This window comes from Elgaria multicarinata, chromosome 18 (genome assembly GCF_023053635.1).
Source record: "Elgaria multicarinata webbii isolate HBS135686 ecotype San Diego chromosome 18, rElgMul1.1.pri, whole genome shotgun sequence".
NCBI classification, from domain to species: domain Eukaryota; kingdom Metazoa; phylum Chordata; class Lepidosauria; order Squamata; family Anguidae; genus Elgaria; species Elgaria multicarinata.
Window position 1 is genome coordinate 10,909,457 of NC_086188.1, and position 12,975 is coordinate 10,922,431.

At 45.0% G+C, this 12,975-nt stretch overlaps 1 protein-coding gene across 1 annotated transcript in view; it reads left to right on the top strand.

Moving 5' to 3' along the window:
- TXNRD2 (thioredoxin reductase 2) overlaps positions 1-12,975 on the top strand; it is a 58,765-nt gene that overhangs the window by 4,387 nt on the left and 41,403 nt on the right. The window contains exons 2-8 of the mRNA XM_063144162.1: positions 2,900-2,965; positions 3,769-3,825; positions 6,214-6,358; positions 6,522-6,596; positions 8,503-8,581; positions 10,936-10,998; positions 12,074-12,144. Coding sequence (XP_063000232.1) covers positions 2,900-2,965; positions 3,769-3,825; positions 6,214-6,358; positions 6,522-6,596; positions 8,503-8,581; positions 10,936-10,998; positions 12,074-12,144 — 556 coding nt within the window. The remainder of the gene's footprint in view (positions 1-2,899; positions 2,966-3,768; positions 3,826-6,213; positions 6,359-6,521; positions 6,597-8,502; positions 8,582-10,935; positions 10,999-12,073; positions 12,145-12,975) is intronic.

Here is a 12,975-nt window from a genome sequence, read left to right on the forward strand (position 1 = left end):
ATATGCCTTTGTAAACAAATCCACAGAAGTTGCCACGTTTTTACTTTGTTGTTGAAAGGAAACCAACTTTCATCAGCTTCCTTGCCTGATCACCTGGTGTTGATTTTTACTCGTTCCAGCTGACTAGGCAAATAGTATGTTACAAGCTTACTCTTCAAGTGGGAGAGGGGAATGGACTAATTCTCACTGCAGTGAAAGGTTTGTGTCTGGGCTGTACCACTTTGGCTTACAGGTGTTTTCTTATATGACTGAATGGTTCTTTAAAAATAAATAATTCCTCATAGATATTAAAGAGAATGGTTCTAGTCCAGCTTTCCCAAAACATGCTAGGATGATTTTGTAATTTCTTGTATGCATTAATGTTTTTTTTGTTTTTAATTGGGGAGCGTTCCATCCTGTGAACCCCCACCTGGAGCCTCAGTGGTACAGACCAGATATAGGTTTACCCACTTTAGTGAGAACTAGGCCCTTACTCTGCCTAGGATTGGGCTGTACTGCTGCCACCCTTTGTACACTACCTTAGGATACATAAGATCAGGCTACAGGGGTGCACAACATCCAGCCCGTGGGCCGGAGCCGGCCCGTAAAGCTCTGTCATCTATTGCATGAGCCGTAGTGAAATTGATAGGAATGGCACCGGAATGGCACCCTAAATCAGGGGTGAGGAATTTTCTGTCTAGGGCAACCATCCGCACCCTGGTGCCTTCCACATGTTTTTGACTTCAACTCCCATCATCCTCAGCCAGCATAGCCAGTGGCTGAGAATGATGGGAGATGTAGTCTAAAACAATTGGAGGTCATCAGGGCAGGGAAGCCTAGTCAAGGGCCACATTCTCTTTGGAGTAAACTATTGGAGGCCATGGGATGACGGCGGGCAGGCCCTTTTCTCCTTCTCAGGGTCGGCATCAAGAGGAGGCATGGTCAGGCAGCTGCCGAGGGCCCACACCCCAGCAGGGGCCCATGGACAAGAGCTTCCTGGAGTTGTTCCTCCTCACCATGGCAACCTGCTTGTTTGCCTGCCTCTCACTCCGAAAAAGGAGCATCAGATGCCACTACCTATTTTCTTCCTGGCTCCCTACCTGTAGGGTGACCCTATGGAAAGGAGGATTGGGCTCCTGTATCTTTAACAGTTGTATAGAAAAGGGAATCTCAGCAGGTGTCATTTGTATGCATGCAGCACCTGGTGAAATTCCCTCTCGATCCCAACAGTTAACGCTGCAAGGGCCCTGCCCCTCTTTCGTACCTGGTCAAGAGGGCAGGGCTCCTGCAGCTTTAACCTTTGTGATGCAGAGGGAATTTCACCAGGTCCTGCATGCATACAAATGACACCTGCTGAGATTCCCCCTTTCTATACAACTGTTAAAGATACAGGAGCCCAGTCCTCCTTTCCATAGGGTCACCTTCCCTACCAAGTGGGAGCAATGATGAGAAACAGGAGGAGGAACATGGGCAGTAGGTCACAATGGTAGTGAGAAGGTAGACTCGGTGAGGGAACGGGGCCCATGGAGGGTTCAGAAGCCTGGAGCTGGTGCTCCTCGTTCTCCCTGCCTTTCTCCCCCCCCCCCCCGCCATCCCTTCCTCCCTGCCCAGTCACCTCCCTAGGGAAGGGCACATCGCTTTAGCCATGGGGCTGAATGTAACACTTGCAGAGGGCTTCTGAAATCAGACCATGAGGCTACGTGAGCCTAAGCGGCCCACCCTGCCGTAAATACCTTTTCCTCACTAAGCTGCCGCAACTTGGACCACACGCAAGGAATGTTCAAGTTGCAACAAACCCTCCTTACCTTTTTTTTTCGGGGGGGGGGGAAGGGGGTATGTGCCTGTCGGGAAGCGACGATGCCGGAGGTGGGTGGGTGAGTGGTGAGAATCTAATTCCAGGTCTAGTTTTGAAAGAAGAAAGTGCAGGCCGTCCGATTTGGTTCGACTAGATCGGGGTAGGGCAGGACGTAGTTCTCCAGATGTTTTGGTCTGCAACCCCCTGGAACCTCTGAGCCTTGGCCATGCTGGCAGGGGCTTCTGGGATTTGAAGTCCAAAAACATCTGGACGACTACGTTCTGCCCATCCCTGGACTAGAGGGCCTACAATGCCCGCCGTCCCTCCCTTATCTTCGGTTCCGTGACATTTGCTTTTAGGTACACACAACCCAGCCAAGTTTGCCTTGAGAGCATTCTTGGTAGTGTGGGTGGGATGGATTTCATCACCACTAGTTTGGAAGCTTTGCTGATGCAGTGACTTGGAGAGTTTTTTGTTGGTTTTGTCTTCTAAAGCTTGTTTCCGCTGTGTGTGCAGCCGGCCAACTATAACAGATCATAATTTGTTTTTTAAAAAATAAAAATGTTGCTTTTCTTTGCACAGTTCCCATTTCAGCAGATGATTTGGGAAACAATCCACAGGAGCGAAATGTCCCCGCTCACCCCTCCAACCAGACACAAGGATTTTTGTATGGCCTCTTCTGCTTCAAGTGCAGGCTGTAAAACTAATTGTACCCAGCAGACGGTTGGGTTCAACGTTGAGTCACCAGAACAGGCAGAGCGTAAATAAAAGACATTTCGGATATTTTAGTACCCTTCTTCTTTCATGAGAGGCTTTATGAAGTTTGAGATAATTCGAGGTGGGAAAGATTCGGGTTTGTTGGATCTACAATGGGCCTGTTCAGACAACATGCTAAGCCATGGTTAGGTCGCTAACCCTTTTGCAGCAAATGGTTAGTGTGTGTGTGTGTTTAAACCATGGTTACCGTATGTAGCCGCCATGGTTAGGAATGGTTCACATAACACGCTAAGCCATAATGTTGAGCTCAAAATACTTCACTACCGTGGCTTAGCGGATAATTTGTCTTCTGTATCTCAAACTTGTTTTGTTGTTGTTGTTTTAATGATGACCTTTTCTTTCTCGTAGGGAAGAGCGAGTACGATCTTTTAGTCATTGGAGGAGGATCCGGTGGGCTTGCTTGCGCGAAAGAAGGTGTGTGCTTATAATTCAATGATTTGGTGTACAGCTTATGGCAATCTAACCTCATAATTTCTTTCTTTTCTTTCTTTTTTTAATTGATCCAATGGTGAGTCGCCTTTTGGCCCCAACAGGGCCCCCAAGGCGACTTACGATGAAATTAAAACAAACAAACAAAGAATTTGAAACATTTGAAACATCTCCAATGGCAGAATTAAAAGCAAGAGATAATATTAAGAACAGAGTGCAGAGGTAATGTAGGGTGACCATATTTTGGAAACCAAAACGGTGGACAATATGGCCGCCCTCAAGGAGGCGTGGCCACCCCAACATGCCCACCCCCAAGGCGGGGCCAACTTGATAAGTCTGGCCCCCAAGGGGGCATGGCCTTGGTCACATGACTAATCTTTATCCATTATCATGACCACCATCATTATCATCACCATAATCATCATGTATTATCATTACCACCATCACCATCGTCCATTATCACCACCATCATCATTATCACCATCCATTAATGCATTTACTATGCAATTTTACGCATGTCTACTCAGAGGTGAGTTCAATGGGACCTACTCTCAGGTAAGCCAGTAAAGGATTGTAATGCTAAACTACTAAAACGGGGAAGAAAAAATAGCATTTTGACTAGGTCTTGGTTATTTAAGGTGCTGTGATTACAATAGGATAGAGACGGAGGGGTAGCATTTTAACACGCCTCTGGCAACAGAAAAACCTTTGGATAATGCTGGCAGAATTAGAATGATCCCTTGCTCTTTCTTTTAAACAAATCACTGATTTCTTCTTATTTTTTGAAGCTTCCCAATTTGGAAAGAAAGTGGCTGTGCTTGATTATGTGGATCCTACTCCGAAAGGTACGAAACATTCGAAATGTATCTTGCAACATCGAACGATTTCTTGCTGCTGCTTTCATATTTTGTACGTCAGATTTTACATCTTGCCTGATCTTCTGTTGTGCACTGTTGATGAAATCAAAGGCTTACTTTTGTACCCATTTCCCAGAATTGCGGTGTCTGTATATTTGTGTTTCCAATATGTCTCTTTCCGGTAGGTTTGAAAATAGGCATACTTGGGCAATTTTCCTAGACATATTTAATGGAAGCAGAAATAGTTTTCACTTTGGAAAGGAGAGTAACCGTTTCCAAAAACCTATACCGCAACCATTTTACTCCCTTGGGAGATTTTATTAGACATAATTTTGAAACCTCACAGGGATAAAAGCTTTAGGAGGAAATTGGAGTGGGCAAATGCAAGTTTTGATCCTAAACTCCCTCATGAGGAAAGGCTACAGCATCTGAGATTGTTTAGCTGAGAAAAAAAGTGAGTAAGGGGAGACATTATTATTATTATTATTATTATTATTATTATTATTATTATTATTATTATTTATTTATATAGCACCATCAATGTACATGGTGCTGTACAGAGTAAAACAGTAAATAGCAAGACCCTGCCGCATAGGCTTACAATCTGACAGAGGTGTACAAAATTATGCCTGGTGTGGAGAAATTATTATTATTAATAATAATAATAATAATTTCTTACCCGCCTCTCGCTCTGGATTGAGGCGGGGAATAACATTGAATACAAAAATACTATAAAATACATAAAACTGATTAAAAACATATAAAACTAATACATTATTAAAATAACAGCCAGACATCTTCAGATTCAACTGAGTAGGCCTGCCGAAAGGGATCAGTCTTTATGGCTTTCTTAAATTCGGAAAGACTGTTAAGTTGGCGAACCTCTCCCGGGAGGCCATTCCACAGTCTGGGAGAGCAGCAGAAGAGAAGGTCCTCTGGGTAACGGTTGTTAGCCTAATTTTTCCTGACTGGAGTAAATTCTTCCCAGAGGACCTGAGTGTGGGGGGCAGGATTGTACAGGAGAAAGTGATCCGGCAGTTAACCTGGATCCAATCCATGTAGGGCTTGTAAACCGCCCAGAGAGCTTCAGCTACGGGGCGGTATATAAATGTAATAAATAAATAAATAAATAAATAAAGGTGATAACCAAACAAACTGAAACTGAATCCAGACAAAACAGGTGCTTGCTGTCAAGGGCTCTGACCTAGGTTTGGAGGTGTGTCAACCAGTTCTGGATGGGGCTACACTCCCCCTGAAAGACTGTTCGCAGCTTGTGGGTGTTTCTGGATCCGTCGCTCCAAATGACAGCCCAGATAGATGCGAAGGCCAGGAGTGCCTGCTATCAGCTTTGGCTGTTGTGCCAGTTGTGACCTTTTCTAGAGTTGGAAGACCTAAAGACAGTAGTGCACGCGCTGGTAACCTCAAGGCTTGACTTCTGCAATGCGCTCTACATAGGGCTACCATTGTACCTAGTTCGGAAACTTCAACTAGTTCAAAATATGGCAGCCAGGCTGGTCACCAGTACACCTAGGGGTGACCGCATTACACCAACATTAAAATCACTCCACTGGCTGCCAATTAGTTTTCGGGCAAAGTATAAAGTGCTGGTTATCACCTTTAAAGCCCTACACTGTTTGGGTCCAGCCTACCTGCGGGATCGCCTTCTCCCATACAATCCGCCCCGCACACTCAGGTCCTCTAGGAAGAATTTACTCCAGGCAACAAAAACAAGGTTGACAACTATTACCCAGAGAACGTTCTCTTCTGCCACTCCCAGATTATGGAATGGCCTGCCGGAGGAGATTCGTAATATTAACTCTCTCTGTGATTTTAAGGCAACTTTGAAGACTAGCCTTTTCCGGCAGACCTACCCAGATCAATGTAAAATCAAGAATTTTTAAGATGTTTTGATTCCTTTACTAATGTTGTTCCCCGCCTCGATCCAAAGGGAGAGGCGGGTAAGAAATAAATATATTATTATTATTATTATTATTATTATTATTATTATTATTATTTATACTTCTCCCAGAAACTAATTTGCAGCCAGTGAAGTGATTTTAAAGCTGGTGTAATATGTTCCAGTACAAAATTTCCCTGTGTAATAAACTTACCCTCTTCAAAAAGAAGCAATTACGGGACACTGCTAAAACATATGTTTAAAAGAAGCATTAGATGTATTGCTCCAGAATTAAGCAAATTAAGCATGAAACAAAAGTTTTTGCTGAATAAGACACAATGTAAGATCCACAGACCCGACAGGTAGATGCCAAAATGGTGATCTGCTGATTAGATAGCATGGTCTCAAATTCTCAGATGTGCCCACAGGTCCAAAAAGGTTGGGAGTACAGACGATGTCTCTTTCTCTGTTTCCTCTAGGTACCAAATGGGGCCTGGGCGGAACTTGCGTGAATGTTGGCTGCATCCCTAAAAAGCTTATGCATCAAGCCTCTCTTTTCGGCGGGTCCCTCAAAGATGCCCGGCGTTATGGCTGGAATATATCCCATCCCGCAAATCATGACTGGTAAAAGAAAATGGCTTATCCGTGTAGTGCGTCCGATATGTATTTCGTTTGGAATAAGTAAAAACCGGGGTCGTTGGCATTAAGATGCTGATAGCTGCCCACGGGTGCAAAATGCGAAACTGACTTGATGGTGCTTGGGTGGGGGGGTCTTCTTTCTTCCCAGGTCCACGATGGCAAAAGCTGTTCAGAACCACGTGAAATCCTTGAACTGGGGCCATAGAGTGCAGCTGCAGGACAAGTAAATACGCCTCTTTCCTCTTCTGTCTCCCGCAAACAACTTCAGCCTAATAAAAACCATCAAACACTGCTTGAAGTATTAATAATAATAATAATAATAATAATAATAATAATAATAATAATAATAATATATTTGTATCCCGCCTTTTGCCCAATACTGGGCCTCAAGGCAGCCTTACAAAGTTTAAAACAGACATTGTAAAACCTAGGAAAAGAAATGTACAATAATAATAATAATAATAATAATAATAACAACAACAACAACAACAATATTAAAACATATGGAAACTTAAACCACAATAGAAAACCACAACTGGAATAAAACCGAGCAGCAATGTGGAGACTTTGCAGATTTAAAATACAGTTTTAAAACAGCAGAGTTAAAAGACTAGAATGATGAAATGCTAAAATACTGGTGCCGGGCAAAACTTTCTAGGGAGCTCTTTCCGCAGCCAGGGTTCCACAGCAGAGAAGGCCCTCCTCCTGGTAGCCACCTGCCTCACTTCCTTTGGCAGGGGCTCATGGAGAAGGATCCCTGAAGATTATCTTAGGGCCTGGGCTGGTACATATGGGAGGAAGTGATCCTACAGATAACCTGGCCCAAGCCATTTAGGGTTCTAATACCAAGTAGGACCTACAACAAAATGTTGCAGTGTATCCTCGCTTCCTAAGGGGAGTGCTTCTGTTCAGCACCTTCCTCTCTAGAAAACTACAAGTTATCCCCAACTTTTCCGTTTTTTACTTTCCAACTGACACTCACTCCAAATTCTGTGACTTCTGGAGGCCACTGAGCATACTCTGTTGAACAGGGGCGGAGAGGAGTCGTGGGGAAAGGTTATCCCCTTTGCGATTTTAAAAACATATTTTGAACTTCATATCCTAGGGTTCCCACAAATGTACTTCTTGTTTTCCGGGGGGACGGAACATTTTGGCTCTATTTCAGTTGGCACTTACCCACCTGAATTGGTTATTACAGGGAGTGGTAATTAAAAATTACCAACGCGTTTTGGACCCCTAAAGTCCTTCCTCAGGGTAATTCAAACAAAAGTGAGGTATCTATTCTCTTATGGACCCGTGGTCTGCTATACTTTTTAATGGCCTGGTTCAGACAACACGCTAAACCATGCTGCTTAATCTTAAAATGGTTCATGGAATGCATTTTGTGGTTAAGCAGCATGGTTTAGTGTGTTGTCTGAACCAGGCCAATGTGAACGAATACTTTTCTGTTCTGCAAAGGTGAATAGAGACTGTAGGTAGACAAAGACTTCTAGTATATTAACCACGAAATTGCAAAAATGGTCCTCCCTGGGTCATTTGAACAGGGCCGTGTAGGTTAATTCCCATTGCAATAATAATAATAATAATAATAATAATAATAATAATAATAATAATATTCATTTATTTGTTACCCGCCTCTCCCTCTGGATCAAGGAGGGGTACAACACAAATGCAAACACCATAAAATACATATAATTGATTAAAACATTTTAAAACTAATATGTTATTAAAAGCAGCACATTATTAAAAGGCATCTTAAAATTCAACTGGGTCGGCCTGCCGGAAGAGATCAGTCTTTATGGCTTTCTTAAATTCCGGAAGACTGTTAAGGCTGTAGTATCACCGCTGAAACATCGCATAGGGTCGTGAGTGACGTTGCTTTATTGATGTGCTGCGTCTCCCTCCTTTGCCGTCTCCTTAATTCTTTAGAGATTGTGTCACTCAAAGCACTGGCAAGGGATAGCACTGAGTTGCTAAGGCTGCAGTCCCTCCACACACGTACTTGGGCGTAAGCTGCACTGGACTCAGTGAGACTTACTTCTGAGTAGAGTAGACAGGCATAAGATCCTACTGCATGGGGTATGTTCATCATAAAAAAAAAATCATTTTTATTTATTTTTTACGAACAGGAAAGTCAAATACTTGAACTTGAAAGGCAGTTTTTTGGACGAGCACACGATCCGTGGATCGACGAAGGGAGGGAAAGAGGTAGGCCGCTTCCGATCAGAAGATGTCCTTTTGGCCTGGAATTGTCTGGCCACGGTGACACATGCCTTAGTTACATCCCGATTGGATTACTGTAACGCGCTCTATGTGGGGCTGTCTTTGAAGAGTGTTCGGAAACTCCAGCTGGTTCAAAGAGCTGCAGCCAGAGTGTTGACCGGGGCTAGTTACAGGGAGCATACAATTCCCCTGTTAAAACAGCTGCACTGGCTTCCAGTCTGTTTCTGGGCACAATTCAAAGTGCTGGTTATGACCTATAAAGCTCTATATGGTTCGGGTCCAGGTTATTTGAAAGACCGTATTCTCCCTTATGAGCCTGCCCGTGCTTTGAGATCTTCTGGAGAAGCCCTTCTTTCAGTCCCACCTTCTTCACAGGCACGCTTGGTGGCAACACGGGAGAGGGCCTTCTCGGTGGCTGCTCCGGTGCTCTGGAACTCTCTTCCCGGGGAAGCTAGGCTGGCTCCCTCCTTGATGAAGCAGGCTAAAAGTTTTTTGTTCCAGCAGGCCTTTGGAGAATAATCCAGCCCTCCATCTATGTTAATGTCTTATAATTTTGTTGTGTATTTTTTAATTGTTTATGGTTTTGTTTCCCTCCCCGCCCCCCCCATGTATATTTTAAACTTTGTAAGGCCGCCTTGAGGCCCAGCATTGGGCAAAAGGCGGGATACTAATTATTATTATTATTATTATTATTATTATTATTATTATTCAGGGGAAATATTCCCCCTGCCCCGAGGCCTCATTCCCTCAGCTGTTATCTGTCCAGGCCCGCATGCAGGCTGTCCAGGGACCAGAGCCACCCTGAAGACCTCAGGCAGTATCCACCTGTGTCATTCCTTTAGTGCAAATGTTGCTGCACTAGCAATAAATAATAGGTTCCAAACTATGCATCAGAGAGAATCCAACTCAAGTTCTGTTTGCTCTGCTAGTACTATTTTGAGTTTGGGGGATGACGCTGTTGGACGCTGTCCCGTTGGCTGTTTTTCTCACCCACCCACCCTCACACGTGCCCATCCGGGCAAAGGCGTGCCTTCAGTCTCCTCACTTTGCAGGCACACCTGGACCATGGAAGCTGGGGACATGGCACAGCCAAGAAAGAAGGGGTGGCGTAGGCAGAGGAGTCGGGATGGGTAACAGCCGTCTAAGCCAGCATTCGCCAACCTTCTCCAGATGCTTTGTACTTCAGCTCCCATCTGCTCTAGCCTAGGTAGCCAAGGGTTGGGAACGATGAGAGTTGCAGTCCAAAACATCTGAGGAAGGCTGGTACCATCAGATTCTCCAAGGTCTCTGGCAGAGTATCACCTTCTACCTGGTTCCTTTTTAACAGGAGATGCTAAGGACTGAACCTCTGGCCTTCTGCGTGCAAAACACGAGCTCCACCCATTAGGCTATGGTGCCGTCATCCCCAGAATGCTCCCATTCTTTGCTACGGACCCCTGCCAGTGGAGAGCTTTGTATTGCAGTCCATACTTTGGTCCTACTGAAGTGCAACCTGTGGTTCTCCAGATGTTGTCTCCATGTAATTCCCATTGGCCCTCGCCAGCTTGAGCCAATGGTGTGGGATTCTGGGAGTTGCAGTCCAACAAGATATGGAGGGATACAAGTTCCCCATCCCAACAATTTAGCTTTTCGGACGGGCTACCCCAATACTGGCCTCACCGTAATGCGCAGTGAGGCCATCAGGTAGGGAAATTTAAGATGCCACCCCTTTTTGACCAAAGATACCACATCCTTTTGACCTAAGATGCCACACCTTTTTGACACCTGTCTGAACTTTGCTGGCAGTAGCAACACCGAAGGGCTTGCTAGGAGTGACGTTCCAGAGCAGGTCATTCTTCCTGAGCATCCATGTAGACACTGATTCCTCCTGGAGGAGAAGGCTCTCAATGGCTCCTAGTCCTGATGCCTCTATGTTATCTCCAGGATCCAAGACAGTACCGGTTGCTGGGGTGGGAAGGTCCTGCTTGAGGGTTTCCCTGCTTGAGGGTTTCCCGTTGACAGCTGGATGGCCACTGTGGGAACCGAGTGCTGGACTAGATGGACCCTTGGTCTGATCCATCATGGCTCTTCTTATGTTCTTAAATCAGTTATTAAAAACCCATACAGTGGTAAATGTGTGGGCAGTCCCTCCACATTAGCATCAACGTGGAGGCACTTTCCTCACATTTCCCACTGTATGGGTTTTTAATAACTGTTTTTAATTGCTCTGCAAATACCAGAAAGTCCTACCGTTTGAGATAAACACCCTTTTGATGTGGGTCAGCACGCACACAGTCAGGTTTGATGGGAGTCCTTTCTTTTAATCTCTATTCCCGATCTCCTTGCATTTTTACTCCTAGATATTTCTCACGGCAGAAAACATCGTCCTCGCCACTGGCGGGAGGCCAAAATACCCTGAGAAAGTAAGTTGCATTAATTCAAGATGACTTCGCCTTAAACATGGTTAGCATCAGTGCAGTGGCGGTAAGGCTAAACCGGGAGGAAAAAGGTGCAAGGCTGGTGAACATCCAAGATGAACACAGAGGGAGAGAATAGCGTCCAAGATGCAGAAAACAATTTTATTGATGAGAGCCCTGATGCGTTTTGGCCTTTTACTTTATTTAACAATTTGGTAAAGCAGCAGTTTCTGCAGCTGAAACTCTCCCCACGGCCTGAGTTCGATCCCAGCGGAAGCTGGTTTCAGGCAGCCGGCTCGGGTCGACTCAGCCTTTCATCCTCCCGAGGTCAGTAAAATGAGTACCCAGTTAGCTGGGGGAAAGGTAATAACGCCCGGGGAAGGCAACGGCAAACCACCCCGCTTTAAGGCCTGCCAAGAAAATGTCAGCGAAAACTGGCATCCCTCCAAGAGTCAGTAATGACTCAGTGCTTGCACGAGAAGTTCCTTTCCTTTCCTTTCCTATATTTTTTAACTACTGGTAAATATGAGGCTACTAGTCTGGAAACAAAACCCTATGAGGAGAGACTGAAAGAACTGGGCATGTTTAGCCTGGAGAAGAGAAGATTGAGGGGAAACATGATAACGCCCTTCAAGGACTTGAAAGGTTGTCACACAGAGGAAGGCTGGGATCTCTTCTCGATCCTCCCAGAGTGCAGGACACAGATTAACGGGCTCAAATTACAGGAAACCAGTTTCCGGCTGGACATCAGGAAAACCTCCTGACTGTTAGAGCAGTACGACAATAGAACCAATGACCTAGGGAGGTGGTGGTCTCTCCCACACTAGAGGCCTTCAAGAGGCAGCTGGACAACCTTCTGTCAGGGATGCTTTAAAGTGGATTCCTGCACTGAGCAGGAGGTTGGACTCGATGGCCCTTCCAACTCTACTATTCTATGATTCTATCGTGAGAACGTTTTGTTCGTTTTGCAGAAAGCTAGAAAACCACCCAATTGATAGTTGGTTCGTAGAGTTCTTCACGCATGATGACTTTTTCGATTCTAAATTGTTCACTGACAACAGTTGCATGTTACTTTCTTTAGATTGCAGGGGCGCGGGAGTATGGGATTACAAGCGATGATATCTTCTGGCTGAAACGATCTCCTGGGAAAACGTAAGTTTCTCCCCCTACAACTTTAATATAGCCCACCATCTGAATTATGTACATGTAGCTTTTCTATCGTTAGGATGCTCTCTTTCTCTCCCCCCCCTCTCCGTTTACTTCCTTCTGTTAGGGTGCAACCCTATGCATGTTTAGACAGAAAATTAGTCCTATAACACCTATGTGGCTGGCTGGGGCATGCTGGGAGCTATAGAACGTTTTTCCTGTAATGTATAGGATTGTTCCTTAAGTCTTCAATCCTACAGCTATTTATCTGGGAGTAAGGCTCACTGAGTTCAATGTGACGCACTTCTGCGTAGACACGTATCGTGAGTTTTATAAGGTATTTTTTCATTGTGCCACTGTGCTGCCATGAATCAATCTTCATTATTTATAATAAAGCGCCACCAATCTTTATTTTGATGCAAAGAGTGTGACTTCTAGATTGTATACTCCTTGGAACAGTGGAGTAAGTATGGCTTTTTCTGGTATGAAAATCTGTAGATTTCCTTGTTGTTGTTGTTTATTCGTTCAGTCGCTTCCGACTCTTCGTGACTTCATGGACCAGCCCACGCCAGGGCTTTCTGTCGGCCGTCGCCACCCCTATCTCCCCCAAGGTCAAGTCTGTCACCTCCAGAATATCATCCATCCATCTTGCCCTTGGTCGGCCCCTCTTCCTTTTGCCTTCCACTTTCCCTAGCGTCAGCCTCTTCTCCAGGGTATCCTGTCTTCTCATTATGTGGCCAAAGTACTTCAGTTTTGCCTTTAATACCATTCCCTCAAGTGAGCAGTCTGGCTTTATTTCCTGGAGTATGGACTGGTTGGATCTTCTTGCAGTCCAAG